At 36.8% G+C, this 17,351-nt stretch overlaps 1 protein-coding gene across 4 annotated transcripts in view; it reads right to left on the bottom strand.

Annotated features, from left to right (window-relative positions):
- Positions 1–741: 741 nt before the first annotated feature.
- Positions 742–17,351, bottom strand: part of DYNC1LI2 (dynein cytoplasmic 1 light intermediate chain 2) — a 47,731-nt gene continuing 31,121 nt past the window's right edge. For 3 of the 4 annotated variants that reach the window (XM_077830794.1, XM_077830795.1, XM_077830796.1), the window contains 7 exons: positions 17,187–17,322; positions 16,208–16,319; positions 12,430–12,489; positions 11,257–11,298; positions 10,593–10,710; positions 7,832–7,948; positions 742–3,773 (listed from right to left, as the gene is read on the bottom strand). In XM_077830794.1, coding sequence (XP_077686920.1) covers positions 3,670–3,773; positions 7,832–7,948; positions 10,593–10,710; positions 11,257–11,298; positions 12,430–12,489; positions 16,208–16,319; positions 17,187–17,322 — 689 coding nt within the window. In that variant the 3' untranslated portion in view covers positions 742–3,669. The remainder of the gene's footprint in view (positions 3,774–7,831; positions 7,949–10,592; positions 10,711–11,256; positions 11,299–12,429; positions 12,490–16,207; positions 16,320–17,186; positions 17,323–17,351) is intronic. The other variant, XR_013347605.1, reaches the window with a different exon arrangement.

Genomic DNA, 17,351 nt, shown 5'->3' with positions numbered 1-17,351 from the left:
GCTTGGCTGGTATAGCTGTAATGGTATACTATACTGGCAAAGCACTCCTAGTGTAGATGCAGCAGGTTATACTGATAAACTGTGCTTTTGCTTATTCCAGCCCCTGTTCCCCACCCCCCGACCAAAATAAGCTATACTGGCAAAACCCGCCAGCTATGTTGGTTAGGGCATAGGTGCTGACTCTGTGGGAGCACCCACAGAGAAAAATTGGTGGGTGCACCCAGCAGCTCCCCCCCCGCCCCGCAGCTCACCTCCACTTTGCCTCTGCCTCCTCCGTGAGCTCGCCTGCTTTTCCCCCCTCTCCCTCCCAGCCCTTGTGCCGCAAAGCGGCTGTTTCGTGTGGCAGGGAGGAGGGGGAACATGGCATGCTCAGGGAAGAGGCAGGGCCAGGGCGGGGATTTGGGGAAGGGGTTCAATAGGGGCAGGGAAGGGGCGGGAAAAGGGTGGAGTCAGGGCGGAGCCGGGGGCACGAGCATCCACTGGCACCAGGGAAAGTTGGCGCCTATGGATCAGGGATCACAACATAGTAAAAATGTGTAGTATACCCATGGCCTTACTCATGTAAACATCTCCCAATAAATTCAGTGCAACTGTTGCATGAGTAAGATATGCAATGGGACCCTTCGATAATAAAGCCAGTGATGTTTCTCAGCTATGTCTGCTGTTCCCTACATGCCTTGAGATTCTGTCCCCTTCAATAAAGTACTAGAATTTGTCTTGTCTAACAAAAAAGGCACAACATTTTAAGCAGTCTGGATTCGTGTTTATTGAAGCCAGTAACTAAAGACGTCCTCATTTTTGCCAGCACTAGAAAGCAAGATTCCACATGACTGCATACTGCACCTGGTTAAAGCCATACAACTGGACTAAGGTTTGTGTTTGATACATCTGCAGTCCTAACTGTAAGTTAAAAAACATCAATAAACTTAGTATACAGGACAGTTAACTTTCATTTACAGCATGTATATTGTTAAGTTCATGATGTACAGAGCAGTCACCTTCAACGTAGTTAAATTAAATAAAATATGACAAATTCTGTTCAGTTTAAACAGTTTCTAAAACGCCAATAAAAAAGTGCAAACTTAAAATCAAGCAGCATAACCATAGCATTTTTATGGAGGGCCAATCCTTAACCTTTATACTTGCCTTATCTTCAAGTTGATAAGTTATTTTATTTTCTTGAGTTTAAACAGAACAGTAGATGCAATCACTATAATGCATATAAATAGTCATATAATAGTTTTAACAGTCCACCATACAAGTGTATCCTGCAAATAAAATTAATTTTATTTTAAAAGGTAAAGGCTGTTTGCAGTTTGGCCTTTGGTTCCAATGCTTGAAAACACCAGAAAAACAACTGTGCAGCTCTCCAAAGTTGCTAGACTTTGGCAAACAGTGGACACTACTACATTACTTACAACTTTCTTCCAATGAACTAGGAGCATTGACTTGCAACAAAGAACTAGAAATCAAACTTCTGTTTTGTTGGAAGCATCTCTTTACACAACTGACAAATTGTATAATACGTTACTGGCTTTTGCTCAGTTTTAGTAGATCTAACAAATTATACTTAAATTGTAACTTTTAGCCATATTGATACAGAAAGTGCTTATCAGTTCAAACGACAAAACATTAATACAAATATGCAGTTTTGAACAGGTTTCATTACAACTGTATACCATTAGAAACACGTGCTTTTTCAATTTATGTGTCTTGCTTTTGATGTTTTATTCCCCAATCTCAATATCACCAGGACAGTATGCAATTGCTTCTTCTGGTGTGGTAACAGGATTTTTTATTTATTTTTTTTACTTTATCTTGTCACTGGCACCTGTTACACCAGGCAGTACAACCACACAACCTATCTGCTGTCCACAGCCTCTCAGTTTTCAACCATTTAGACAAATGTGTAACTCAAGGTCATAACATTAAAAAAGTAAAAAAATGGAAAAAATATATTTTCAAGAATAAAACTGGCACAAGTAACATGCTTTTATGTTAATGTTTGTCAAAGAGGCAAGTAAATACTCTTAGCTTTCTAGATAATGTTTAGACAGACATAAAAAACAGGAAAAAGCCAGCCTCTTGATTTAACATAGGATTTGAAGTTATGTCCAGGACTGTGTTAATCATTAATCTAATTCTGTATATTTAAGTAATGATATATATTAGGGAAGCTATATCCAGACATCAGATTTAGTACAACAAACACGTTCATATCAATAAAAAGTAAACTGTGTCATTCAAATTGTGGTTTTTTTTCCCTTCAAAGCACAGAATATGCTTGATACAGTTAACTTATGGTAGTGTTTATGTGTAAAACAAAATATACTGTGATAAAATCAAAGTGCCATTTCAGTAACTGAAGAAGTGTTTTACAGAACATTGGTTTGTAGTGACCAAGGACACTACTCCATATAGCAACACGGGACAACTGCAACTTTCCATTTGAAAATGCTACATTTAAGGAAAAATACAAACTGAACAGTCACTGGTTCTATATTCTTCAGTGTACACATTCATACTCTTCAATTTATTGTTAGAATTGGAGAGTCTGCTGCAGATTGCAGCCTACCTGGCTGGAACAAGAACCTTGAAAGTCTATAAACTTACATAGGTATAAGGCAGGAATCAGTCTAAGCTTGGTAGCCATTGCTTAATTACAAACAAGAAGTATTTGAGTATTCTGTAGCACATTTCATTATGGGAAAATGATATGTCACCCACCACTCTTAGGCTAGCCTCTTGGCATTTAAAAAAACAAGGCAGGAGCAATCAGAAAACAGGATTTGAAATTAAATACAATTGTCAAAACTACGGATTTTAAAATAAAACCAAACAGTGACTGTTTGTACTACAGTGCACAATAAGTTCCAGCACCTTCTAAAGACATCACACTCTGTGCCAGGCACTTGGATCTAAGCAAGTTCTAGTTTCTCCCTGTGTTAGCTATACCAAAAAGGGCATCCCCCCATTTTATACATCTTTTGTTAAAGACGCAATTTATAACAAGAATAATTCCCATGATGCTTAGTGTTTGGCTTGGAAATTCTCTAATTTTAAGAAGTCTTTTTAAACAGTGATTATTTGCCCTATGTTGACCACAGGATTTAGTAACTGTGTTCCCTCTCCAGACCAGTCAGCATTCTTTATTCCCACTGAGCCAAATCTTGCGTCCCCCTACTAGTGCTGCATTTCCTACCTGGATTTCTCTTTCCTCTATCTAATTAATGCTGTGCTATATCACCACCTTTCCAAGTACACCAATGTGTTTGCTAACGTACAAATGGCCAATTCCTGTAACTCTGAAAAGGGATTTCATGTCTTTCTTGCTTTGCTTGCAGTCAGTAGTAATATTGCAAAAGGAATTCTGCATTTTGCTTCTCTGTGCTCTTCATAACAAGAAATTCAGCTGCTGATGTACCTGCTTATCTCCAAAATCAAGAGAATTGCCCTATATAAACTCTAAATGGTTATCTTATACAGAGGGATTTTATATGCAAACTTCCTGAATGTGCACTTTATACTGGGACAAGCCAATGAAGTTTTAAGTTCATTTCCCCTGTCCCAAGAAAACTTATAGCATCTGCCATAGCAGAAAAAACCTGGTCTGATCAGATCAATATACATAGTTATTTGGTCATTTACATATACATTTTTTAAGCGCTATCAAGCTTCATTCTCTGTTGGAGAGTTTGCTGTTACCATGGAATCGGGCTTGCGAGTCATTCTATCCAGTTCTTCTTGAACATTTGTCAAAACAGTCTTTTGCCCTAAAGAGAAAGGACAGATAGTAAGTAATATAGTTGAAATGCATTGTTTGAAATATCAGCAGCACAAATATTTATAATAATTGTTTCAGTCGGTATTTTATTTAACTTCTCATTATTTCATCCATCTTGCTAAGAACATAGGGCCTAATCCAATTTCCAGTTGATGCCTATAGAAAGGCTCCAAATAACTTCAATGAGAAATAGATTAGGCCTTAAAATAAAAGAGACTGCTGTATAATTCAGCTTTTAAATATGTATGATGTACATTGTTATGACAACTGAAATTTTAACAGCAATCATGTTAAGATGTTTCCTCCAAAAAAACTAATAAGTAAACAATTCTTCCATCATTAGGATGATCATAGTATGTTTGTCATATCGAAGAGTATTTTAAATGGAAATCTTTAAGTATTTAATAAGTTGCACAAGAAAAAAAAATCATGATATATGTGGCACTTGCTACAAAGTGTTGTTACTTTGGTTTTAATCACACTCATTGTTTCCTTCATTATTAACTGTATTGATCTCTCTCAGAAATCAAAAGTTTAATTCACATTCTGCATTTTTCCTGTTTTCCTTTAAGGGGCACAAATTGCACATTCTTTAATACCGCATGAAGTGTTAGAATTTAAATGTGCTGCATTTATTAATTAAAATCAACAGATACTCTAGAGTAGATGTACAAATGGGAGATTTTGCCATTCTGATTTTTATACATTAGGAGTAGTATTCAGTTCAGTTATAGACAAATCACTAGCAATTTGTAGTTAGTTTTATTTTCTTCTCTGTTTATGCTTAATATATGAATTAATATTCATTTGTTAGTCTGTTTGTATCCTGGTTTATCACTGTCTGAATATGGACTTGTATATGATATAGAATTTTTTTTTAAGTTAAACTACACAAATGCTAAGGTATAAAAGCAAGGTTTTGAGACAGGCACTCAAAATAAAAAAGAGATTAATTATATAACTATGTACAGCTTCCTCCAATAGTCTTTTTTTCATAGCCAAAGAATTTAACAAGCATCTGTTTTCCAGCTCAGAGATGTGTGTAAAATATTAGGTGAATTTTTCCCAGCATACATGCTGAAAACATTAAGTGGCAAGGTATGACTGCTCAGAGATTTAAGTGTTTTTTCCACAGTACAAAGGCACGACCAAGTTAAAAACAGCTATCTTTAATTTTTGCAAAGGGCTAAAATACAAATGCAAGTTGAAATCGCTTAGCAATATTCATATCAGCAGTACGAGTACTGAAGCATCTGTTCGAACAGTACTTATTTTGAAATTAGTTTGTGCGCACACAAATATTAATACAAAGCCCATTTTTCTTGCATCCTATGAACACCTTTGAGTTAAAAAGGCACAAAGAAACCCTGCTCACAAAACAGAACTAGGCCTAGGTTTGAAGACATCAAAAAGTAAATAAGATGTGCCAGGAGCTGGCTGCAGGAGGAGAGGCAAAGACTGTACGAGCAGTATCTGCTGAAATTAGGAACTTCTTTCAAACATGAGCTGAAAAAAGTTTTGGAAAATAATACAACCCAAAACCATCCTGATGGACTGACATCTGTGGCATTTTTCTCAACCCAAGACATAACCCTATAATTCCTCCCACTGAAAGTTAACACTGACGGATCTCTTCAAACAATACATTGGGAATAAGTTTACTACTTAAACAAATGTACTGAAGAAAGTGAAGTTCTGACATTTTACACTGTCACTTAATTGCTACTTTGATTAAAATAAGTTAACTACTCTAAACAAATCTGACTGCTGTGATGTAAAGTGGTTCAACAAAACTGTCTGGAAAAAATCTCTGTCTATATTTTAGCAACTAGTGATTTTGGGTACCCAACTTGAGGCACTATAAAGTGTCTTGACTTTCAGAAAGTACTGAGAATCCCTCTTCTGAAAATTAGACCCCCTAAGGGGTTTTCGGGTTGGTCACCCAAAAATCACTACACCAAGACTACTTTAGCATATTTATTAGTGTAGAATAGGATGCCATAGAATAACACATTTTCTAATTCGACCAACAGTCAGTGTCATTTCAAGATATGCTCCTCAAGGACCATTTATTGAGCTTTCCTTGAATTTTTTCCCCGTATCCTCAACATCACTGCCTCACAAACCAATGTTATTAGGAGTGCTGAAATTTAATTTTGTGCTGCTTGAAAAGAATCAAGAGCACCTACTGTCAGAGAGGAGGTAAGATTTTTCTTGTAATGGAAAGTCCATTGTGTCATTTTCAAAAAGCTATTTATTTTAGGTTTAACGCCCACTTCTGCTACATAATGTACTAACACACATTTTACTTTTACACTATCCACCCATATCTCATATATAACTGTTGACAATGTTTATTTTATAGCTAGTGCCTAGTAATGCCCTCTGGATTGAGTTTTCAAGAAGTTTCCATTTTACTGTTGTTTTTTTCCATAAAAATGTTAAAAAAGTATACACCATTTGAATTGAAAATTTTTATGCTCAATCTCTGCCTGAAGGTTTTTTGTTTTAATTTTTGAGCAAAATCCTTGCAGCCATTTGAGCTATGAGAGGATGCAAAATAATATAATGGGAGGGAGAGAGAAAAACCTTTGAATATTTAAGTTATACCTGCAAAAAATTACATGCCTCTACTGCATGATAAATATTCTATTCTAGTTCCTTTATTACAGTTATCATATTGATATCAGAGTGCCTAAACTTTTTTTTTTTTTCCTTTTAAGTTCAGGAAGTTTGGGGTTTAGTCAGCCCTCTGAGGATTTAAACCTGTGGTAATATTGAGTGACTTGAGAAATTTGGAAAAAAGAAACAGGAGCCATATATTTATCCACTGCATTACGAATAGTTTTTCAAAGTACAACGAACCATGAATTTAATGGAAAAAGAAGAGAGGAAGCCAATATCAAAGTTGAAAGGAGACATGGTTAGAGCAGCAGTAAAGGAAGGTAATCTTGGGAGCTGCCTTTTGGGTGGAATTATTATGCAACTATGTATATTAGAAAACTGATTGCATTCATTTTTATGATGTAGGTGCCAAAATTCCTGAAGGTTTAACTTTTCTATTCCTTCAACCTACTGTAACTGCTCATTAGAGCCACAACTACATATATATGATTGAGTCCTTTGATCAAAGTTGTCAATTGCTTTTGATGATACTTTAATTAAATACTTACTACCGCAACTTTAAGACATTCCTTCATATTCGTTGCTATGTATTATTTTAAATATGAATGCCAGAGAGATTTTAGGGATTTGATTGGAAACAGCAGCCTAAAACAAATAAGCTTTAAATTTCTTCCTCTCAGGTAAGTAGTAGTGAAGTGCCACATAGATAGAATTCAGAAATAAAGTTTAAATTCAATCTTCTTGGACATTCTATAGCTATTCTTGAACAAAAAAACTTCAGAAACAGACTTCAAAGAGAAACTACAGAACTAAAATTCATTTGCAAATTTAACACCATTAATTTGGGCTTGAATAGGGATTGGGAGTGGCTGGCTCACTACCAAAGCAGCTTTGCCTCTCCTGGAATTGACACCTCCTCATCAATTATTGGGAGTGGACTAAATCCACCCTGATCCAATTGGCCCTGTCAACACTGGTTCTTCACTTGTGAGGTAACTTACTTCTCTTCATGTGTCAGTATATAATGCTTGCAATCTGTAATTTTCACTCCATGCATCTGAAGAAGTGGTTTTTTACCCATGAAAGCTTATGTCCAAATAAATCCGTTAATCTTTAAGGTGCCACCGGACTCCTTGTTGTTTTTAAGGTAGATTAATACCTTCTGAATACAATTAAGGCTCAGTGCTGCTTATTTCCCAGCAGTGCAACTTCATTGAAAGAGTCAAGCTATAGCAAGTTTAATAGCAACCCCAAAGTCTGCAAAACTGTAATAAGAGACTTTTTATCCTGGCCCATATCATATCCCTCAAGCTCTGTTATTTGACTGATCAGCTTAAATAATAAGCACACTGATTTAAATGTGGTCCAAGTAAAACATTAAAAATATGCAAAACATCCTGCAGTAACACAGATTTTCAGTACCTGATTTTTTGGCTGTGGTCTGCACTCCTCCAGCTCCAGGACTCCCAGGAGGGCCAGTCTTTTTACTCAAAAGACTGTTAAAGAAGCTAGCCAACACACCTTCACTTGCAGCATTGTCTAATTAAAAAACAAATAATCAATAACAACTTATTACTTTTTTGAAATCACAAATTCTAAAACATATGTACTCCTACACTTCTCCAAGTTTTAGGAAAAAATGTTACACACACACGAGCCAAAAGAGAAAAATCTCAAGTATAGGACAGACTGTCTCACTTATCCAGCCCCTATTTGCTGCTAGCTCCTCCTTTACCACCCTCCACACATATTTGCACTCTGGCACAGGAGGCATGTAGGGACAGGGCTGTAGCATCGATTGCCAAGGACGATTCTGGGAAGCACGAGCTCCTGAAGTAGCCCAGAATCCCAAGGTGTAAAGGTGGGTTAAGGCGACTTGTTTCTCTCTGACTGTGCCCTCTGTGCTGAGCCTCTTAAAGGTGCAGCAAAGAATTTCAACCTAAATCTATGCACTTCAGCTTTTCCTTGTCTAGATGGGAAATGTAAGTCTCATGGACTAGATGGTGTCTATACACATCAGGTTTACCTAAAGATCTGTTTGCAAATTAACTGTCCTAGTACTTCAGCTGCCGTTCTTCAGCCTCATCCTAAAACGGGAGTGGAATTTCTATGGAGAGTTTTCAGTAAGTTTTGTATGCAAAGCTGTATATATTGCAGATGTGCCTTGAAATCTTCAGCTAGCTAGTGTCAAATTAATATTAATGCTATAAATGGAGTGTTGAAAGTTAAGACTGAACTGCTCAGTTTTCATTCCCTCCTTTCCCCCCCCCCACCGCACACACATATATATATTTGATTTTAAAGAGGCAAACAAACAAGCTTACCAATGTTACTAGGCTCTTGAATATTTGAAGTAGCAAAAAGCACTACTGTTACAATAGTAAGTAAAAATTGCAAGTCATATATAAAACTAATAAAGGCTAATATAGCCAGAGTTACATGAAATCAACTCTCCCCATGTAGTATGCAGGACAAAAAATATGAAGATATATTGTAAACGTGTAAGCCTAATAATACATGTTAAGCATGCTAAAGCTACACTATTACCATGGTTTCACTCAATCAGCCTAACACATCTTGACGTCTCCACAGCCTTGTCTTCACTAGGCTTTTAGAATGCATTAGCCAATATGTGCCAACACCGCTCCTTTATATTCTAGTCTAGACAAAGCCTAAACCAGTTTTAATTCATACCTTTTGTTATTTCAGTGCAAGTGTGTGCATAGACACTTGTTTGGAATAAAAGTGTCCTATTTTAATTATGCCTAAATTGGTAAAAATTGACAAATTATATCAAAATAGGACATATCCCAAAATAAGTGTCTACACACAAATCTGCACTGAAACTACAACATGTATGAATTAAAACGAATGTAGTTGTAATGGTGAACATTTGTGTTTAGACAAAGCTTTAGTTTGTTATGAATTCACCTTCTGCCTTTGAAAACTTCTCTGGCCAAATACTTTGTATTTGTACTTTGAACACCTTCTCTGTACTTTGGCCAAATCCTACAAATCTTGCATAAAAACTTTTATCCTGGCTACTCTTTTCATATTTTAGTTATAACATTTAATTGGGAGTCCTTAAAGCTCAAACAAATTTAAATAAAGTAGTAGCTTCAATGTTTCTCTGATCTGTTTTATTTATTATATGTTTAGGAAGCGTTTCCCTTATCTCTTCAGTATGCTCTGCCCTACATAACCTGGGTTTTGCTTCTCTGAGTTAACTGCTATTCTCAGTTTGACTACATGCTTTCAGGACTTGGATGTAACAAGATATTGTGTCGGGACAACTCTGCTTCCTCCTTCACATGTTGTGGTTGCTGGCAGAAAGGTTTCCTGAGTACATCTAAGACCCAAAGGAGTTGAATACACACGGCTCAACATAGAGCTATGCTGAATGAGAATCCAGGAGCCAGACATATAGCAATGGTTGTGACATGGCAGGAGATCAATACGCTATTTTGACAAGAGCAGTCTACATGGTCAAGTGTATGAGAATGGCACTGAGGAATGCCCCCTTTCCTACCCCCCTCAGTGCATGTGTGGGAGAGAGAGGGAGAGGAGTCAGCCCCGGGGACCCCAGTAGGGTAGGAAAAATGGAGCTCCATCTTCCTAGGAATATTTTTAAGTACTAAACTCTGCAGTACTATGGAAACTAGGGTCCCATACAGGAGTGGGTGGGTGAAGTTCTGTGGCATGAGATGTGCAAGAGGTCAGACGAGATGTTCATGATGGTCCCTTTTGGTTTTAATGTCTATGAGAACCCGGGAAAAGAGAAGGTAAATTCTGGGTCCCAGAAGGAACAACTGAGACAGAAAACATAAAACTAGATGTTGGATCAGATGGCAAGAAAAAGGGCAGGGGGGAGAAGGCGAGGGCATAAACCAGTTGGCTGAAACAAACAGTCATGTTACACTGTTTTAGGTAACTGCTAAACACCAATGTATTTGAACTTTGACCACCTAGACAACAGTGCAGTGCTACTTGAAGCAATGAGTGTCTCAAAGACAATTTGGAATTCAAAGGATTTGACGTCTTTGTGTGAGTCGCACGAAGCGTAAAGTATCAGTGAGTCAATCTCAAAACCAACGTACACAGGTTTATCAGGAAAGAATACATTTTTCCCTTTTTAAAGGGAAACAAAAAATGCCTGGTAAAATACCAAAGTTGCAATGCATACTTTTAATATTTGGATCTGGTTTCTTAACTGATGTTATTGGTGAGGCACTGGGTACGTTGACAGGACCAGCTCTGCCTTGGGTTCTTGGGGATCCTGCAGGTCCTCTTGCAGGAGATTCCTTAGATAAAAACAGTCCATATCCAAGTAAGTGAATTAACAGATTAATTTATGACCATCTATAAATACTGCACTACATACAAAGCTCCTACTTTTACCTTTTTTGATATTGTGATGTATATACACACTTTTACCCTGAAAAATTATCAACTACAAGAGCCAATCTTGGGAGAGTGCCTCTGCACTAATATACACGATAATTACCACAACATACTCTAAATTCAACTTATCTCCAATTTCCACAATTATTTAATGTCATGGTTCCACAATTATTTGTTAAAACCATTCTGTCACATTACATCTGAATACCTACAGACACTTTACAATTTCCGTTGCACTGGAAGTTTTTTTTATTAGGTCATGATTGCATTTATGAACTGCACGCTATGCCTCACACAGATTAGAACCATGCACTATGAAGGAGGGCTCACTTTTGGTCATTCAGAGAAGAAGCGCTAGTCTGTACCTTGTTTATAGGCCATATGAATAGCTTCCTAATCTAGGAAATGTGCCCCCCTTTCTTGAGAGGCTACTAGTGAATACTTACTGATGCTCTTGTAGGTGTGGCTGGCTGCTTGGCAAGTAAAGACTGCAAAGACAGTACAGTGATTTGTAAATATACCTCAGCAAAACTACACACTTTTCAAAATAAAAGCAGGGAAGCAGACTTTGGTTAAATTAACTCATGGTCTTCCTGTAACATTTAGATACATTGCCAAATTTTACCAACAGAGGGCACTACAATTAAAAGAACTAAATACTGTGTGATAAATACACAAGAGCTTCCTTATACAGTTTCACTAAAGCATCTCAATCCTAACCTATAACATTCCTTAGAGCTCAGTTTAGAGCCTCTCAAGCACGTCCACCCAAACACATACAACTGTATGGGACTGGTATGTTCTAATTTCTTTACTGTATATATTTATTACTTAATACACAGCATGTCTGGAGGCTGGCTTTGTTCATGCCTAATACCTTGAAAGCTCATGCCTAAGTGTTCGCTTGTATATTAAAGCCTCTGATGAATGAATTTTAATTGGGAGGTTGGCTACTGCATTATTATTGATGTTTTACAAAACAATTTCACATCACTTTTAGGGTTTACATATCTGTGCAGCCAATTTCAAACATTCTGCTATTACTTCTGCTCCTATGTTAATACCATTTATTTTTCTTCCCTGCTGTATGAATTAGCATTCATTTGTACTTTTCTGGTATTTTCTCATCAAATGGGAAAATATGCCAATGTAATCCCAGCATGCCACACCCATTCACAGCCAAGCTTCTTAAGGTACACCTAATATTTTCAGTTATGGCAAACATCCAAAAAGGTCATAGGATTCCATTTTAGAAGACACAGGCACACTTTTTCCAATTCAAGTGCCCAAAATTAGACAACCATATCCATACTTCAGCACCAAAAAGTGACCCTTATTTTTCAAGAGTGCTGAGTATCCCCAGCTTCTCCTGGCTTCTCAACTAACAGGTATTCCAAGTCTGAAAATCTTAGCCATACTTTCTATTCATATGCATGGAAGTAAAATAAAAATGGACATTTCTTATGCACTCAAAGTTTTATGATTCCATTTTAATCTGCAAAATAGAATAATGGATACCCGCTCAAAAAATGAAATATTAAAAACAATGTTCTTTGCCCTAAACTTCATATAACACTGAAAAGTTCAAAGTGAAGCAAGTTTCATTTTCATGTTCTTACCTGCTGCTTCATAAGAAACACTTGCTCATCTTCTGCTGCCAACTCTTTCTCATGGACTAACTGTTGAACAATGCATTTCTCTTTACAAACAGAATGTGGTCACCCAAACTACAAACAATTACAGCAGCATATAAAAACAAAAGCCTAACTTCAACCCATTTCAACTTCTTACATCCATTCAATCTTTTACATTCATTCTATAACTTGTGGCTTATTTCAGGTGCAAAATTACTTCTAACTGGGCAGTAAGTTTGCTATGTCCTTCTGTCTGGAATTTTTTTTAATACTTAACAAGTGTAAAATAACAGTGACAGGATTTGATATTGAACCTGTGTAAACTTCAAGAACAAACATTTATATACATCCCTAATCCATGCTTTTGCTGGTTAAATAGGCCCAGCTGTAGAAATATTTTAATTGTTTTCTTTCAAGAAAGGAGTGTATAGAACTAGTTCAGTGCTGTATTTACATGCAAATATTTGATATTCCATCAAATACCATCAGCTTTTTAATATCTGAAGCAAACTATTTCATGCATATACCTAAACGGTGTAGCCAATTAGCAGCTTCACTGCTGGGCATCCACACCTGCACCTATGGTGCAGATGCATTTCACAAAGTTCTGATGGGCAGTTGAACCCATCAGAACTGAACACTCACTTGCCCAGTACATTAGACCACAATAAAGACGTGCTGCTTTTATATTTTTAATAGATATCTCTACCACTTTAAGCAGCAAAGAAACTATTTCCAGTAAAAGCTTTGGGTTTAGAATGACTGGCCTGGAACAGTTGCAAAAAAACATTTTCTGAGGACAATTCCCTGGATGAGGATCTGGCAGTGGGCTGTATACATATTTGATAAATAATATTCATATTAAAATGTACTAAAGCCGGCAAAGGTTTGATGTTCAAAGAGGATGGTTGCCTGAACTTTGGAGGGCTGCCTCTCCCATCCCTCCAACAACAGAGCAATAGATTCCCCCGCCTAAAAAAAGAGTTGCCAGTGGTGTGCTATAACTTTAGCATCTTTAAGGGAGAACAATAGGCCCATTCCCCTCTCCTCCTCCCTCCCTGCAAATGTCTTCAAATGACCCCACTCTTCCTTTCTTTCCCAATTTACCAGGGTTTTAGATGGGACTGCAAACACTCAAGACAGGAGGTAAAAAACCCTGGAGAGTTGTCAAATATGGCCTGAAATAGCATTTAAAGGTTTTACATATTACTTACCCTACTCCAGCCCCATTAGAAAAGAATGCATTCTTCCTCTATCTGTAATAAGTTACTTGACCACTGTCCAGACAATTAGCAGTCTACAGAATATTTATTTGTACTCCTAGATTGTGCTCCACATCTACTCTACAAATAGAATTTTGTAGTACAGAATATATTTTGGTGATAAACTAAAACAAGTAAGAGAATACATAGGGGCCCTTCTGTAGAACTGAAATTATGGACTCAATGTGATTTTTGCATGTGCATGTGATCTGAAGTTAGAATTTTAGGTAAAATTAGTATTTTGGGGGCTGCAATTTAGCAACCATTAGTGTTAAAAAGTAACATTCTGACACAAACGAAAAATATGTAGACCAGTGGTTCTCAGCCAGAGGTCTGGGCCCCCTAGGGAGCCATGAGCAGGTTTCAGGGGGTCTGCCAAGCAGGGCCAGCATTAGACTTGCGAGGGCTCAGGGCAGAAAGCTAAAACCCCACCAGGCGGAACTGCAGCCCAGGGCCCCAAACCTACCAACCAGGGCTAAAGCTGAAGCCTTAACAATTTAGCTTTGCAGTGTCCCCCATGGTATGAGGTACTGGGCAACTGCCTGCTTGCTACCCCCTAATGCCGGCCCTGGCTTTCATATGCAGAAAAACAGTTGTTGTGCCACAGCTGGGACGTGGAGTTTTTATAGCATGGGGAGGAAGGAGATGACTCAACAAGGAAAAGGTTGAGAACTAGGCTGTCAAGCAATTAAAAAAATTAACCGCGATTAATTGCGCTGTTGAACAATAATAGAATACTATTTAGTTAAATATTTTTGGATGTTTTCTACATTTTCAAATATACTGATTTCAATTACAACACAGAATACAAAGTGAACAGTGCTCACTTTATATTTATTTTTGATTACAAATATTTGCACAAACAACAAAAGACAAAAAACAAAAGAAATAGTATTTTTTAATTCACCTAATACAAGTACTGTAATGTAATGTCTTTATCATGAAAGTTGGACTTACAAATGTAGAATTATGTAAAAAAAAAAAAAAACCCTGCATTCAGAAACAAAACAATGTAAAACTTTAGAGCCTACAAGTCCACTCAGTCCTACTTCTTATTCAGCCAATTGCACAGACAACCAAGTTTGTTTACATTTGCAAAAGATAATGCTGCCTGCTTCTTGTTTACAATATCACCTGAAAGTGAGAACAGGTGCTTGCATGGCACTGTTGTAGACTGCGTCAAAAGATATTTACATGCCAGATGCGCTAAAGATTCATATGTCCCTTTATGCTTCAACCACCATTCCAGAGGACGTGTCAATGCTGATGACAGGTTCTGCTCGATAACGATCCAAAGCAGAGCGGACTGACACATGTTCATTTTCATCATCATGAGTCAGATGCCACCAGCAAAAGGCTGATTTTCTTTTTTGCTGGTTTGGGTTCTGTAGTTTCTGCATCGAAGTGTTGTGCTTTTAAGACTTCTGAAAGCATGCTCCACACCTCATCCCTCTCAGATTCTGAAAGGCACTTCAGATACTTAAACCTTGGGTTGAGTGCTGTTCACATTGGTATCTTCTTTGTATTTTGGCAAATTTTGCAGTGAAAGTGTTCTCAAAATGAACAATACATGCTGGGTCATCAACAGAGACTGCTGTAACATGAAATATATGGCAGAATGCGGGTAAAACAGAGCAGGAGACATACAATTCTCCCCCAAGAAGTTCAGTCAAAATTTAATTAAACGCATTTTTTTTTTAACAAGCATGATCAGCATGGAAGCATGTCCTCTGGAATGATGGCTGAAGCACGAAGAGGCATTTGAATCTTTAGTGCATCTGGCACGTAAATATTTTGCGACGCCAGCTACAACAGTGCCATGTGAATACCTGTTCTCACTTTCAGGTTACATTGTAATTAAGAATTGGGCAGCAGCATTTCCCGTAAATGTAAACAAACTTGTTTCTCTTAGTGTTTGGCTGAACAAGAAGTAGGACTGAGTGGACTTGTAGGCTCTAAAGTTTTACATTGTTTTGTTTTTGAGCGCAGTTATGTGACAAAAAACTACATTTGTAAGTTGGACCTTCATGATAAAAATACTGCAGTACAGTACATGTATGAGGTGAATTGAAAAATACTATTTCTTTTATAATTTTTACAGTGAAAATATTTGTAATAAAATATAAAGTCAGCACTGTACACTTTGTAATCTGTTGTTGTAATAGAAATCAATATATTTGAAAATGTGAAAAACATCCAAAAATATTTAATACATTTCAATTGGTATTCTACTGTTTAACAGTGCAATTAATCGCAATTAATTTTTTTAGTTAATTGCATGAGTTAACTGCGATTAATTGACAGCCCTATTGAGAACCCCTGCCCTAGACCACTGGAGAATGTATGCCAGTACTTCAGAAGCGGTTTAGCATTTAGAAGAAAAGCATATTACTGTACGAGCTGAAGTTCTATATTATTAATAGTCAATATTAGCCATCCAATTATGGTGAAGTGATTTGTAGTTTCTTTACACTGAATTTCAAAAATTAACTCTTTTATACCTTTCTTACTGGAGGTTTTACAATGAAGTCTTCATATGCATCTTCTGGTTTCACCGTTGTGAAGTTTTCATGTAAAATAGCAATTTTCTTTTCATTGTCCCAACCAGCAGGTCTACAGGAAAAAAAGTTTTAGGGCAAGGTTTGCTTTTTTAGCCTCAAAAGATTATTGGCACAGCGCATGCACATTTAAGCAAGTAATCTTATTACCATACTTCTGTATTTCCTCTGTAACAGTTTTATGTCATTAAGAGGTCATTGCACAGTCCTCACTCTGAAAACACAGGCTATGCTTACCAAGATGTTGAGATGGCATAATCATTCTGGGTAAATAGCCACTATGCTTTTTTACGCTAATGTTGAACACAAGAGTGTTAGACTATAATAAACCTAGGGACTGAGCACTAAAACAACGTAAGTACAATTTTTTTTTTCTTAAAACCAAGACAGTACCTGCTGGAGAACCAGTCTAGTGTTTCCAACTTCCTTCCAGCATGCTAATGTGACTATTAGATATCAGATTCTTTACAAATTTACTTCATTTTGCTCCTAAAATTAAACAACCCTTTCAATTAATTATCTTTAGCCCTGTTTACTATGGAAAATAGTACAAGTAAATGATGCAAATTATTCCTTTTTTGTGAAATACAGTTTTGGTAGGCAGACTTCTAACCAGATATTGAAGTATTTCACAGAATGAGACAATGGGGGGCGGGGGGGGAGAGCTATTATGGATCTAATGATGAATTGTTTATGTGGGAAGAATTTTTCATTCTACTTTAACAAATTTAAATTCCACACATTAGAACAGAATATTTCACATCCAAATTGCGATTTTATTTTCTGTTGAAGAATTAAATGCACTAAAGCTTGGGGTGTACAAGCTTCACTTGTATTCATAAGGAAATACAACATTTCAACATTTCAAGGGCGACAGACAGAAACAAAAAGTTTGACAAATATATTTCTTACATCAACTTACATAAAAACTGCATCCTTTTCTACCACTAAGGCAGGTGTGGTAAAGTGAAAACCATATGTTTTATGTACAATGTACTTATACAACAAGTCAAGGTTCTTTTCTTCCTTAACTGATGTATAAATCAAGGCAGCTCCATCTAATTACTTCATTTAAGGAAAACTATAA

Source organism: Eretmochelys imbricata, chromosome 12 (genome assembly GCF_965152235.1).
Source record: "Eretmochelys imbricata isolate rEreImb1 chromosome 12, rEreImb1.hap1, whole genome shotgun sequence".
Lineage (NCBI taxonomy): Eukaryota > Metazoa > Chordata > Testudines > Cheloniidae > Eretmochelys > Eretmochelys imbricata.
The sequence above is the reverse complement of the archived record's forward strand: the minus strand, read 5'-3'. Positions and strand labels throughout refer to the sequence as shown.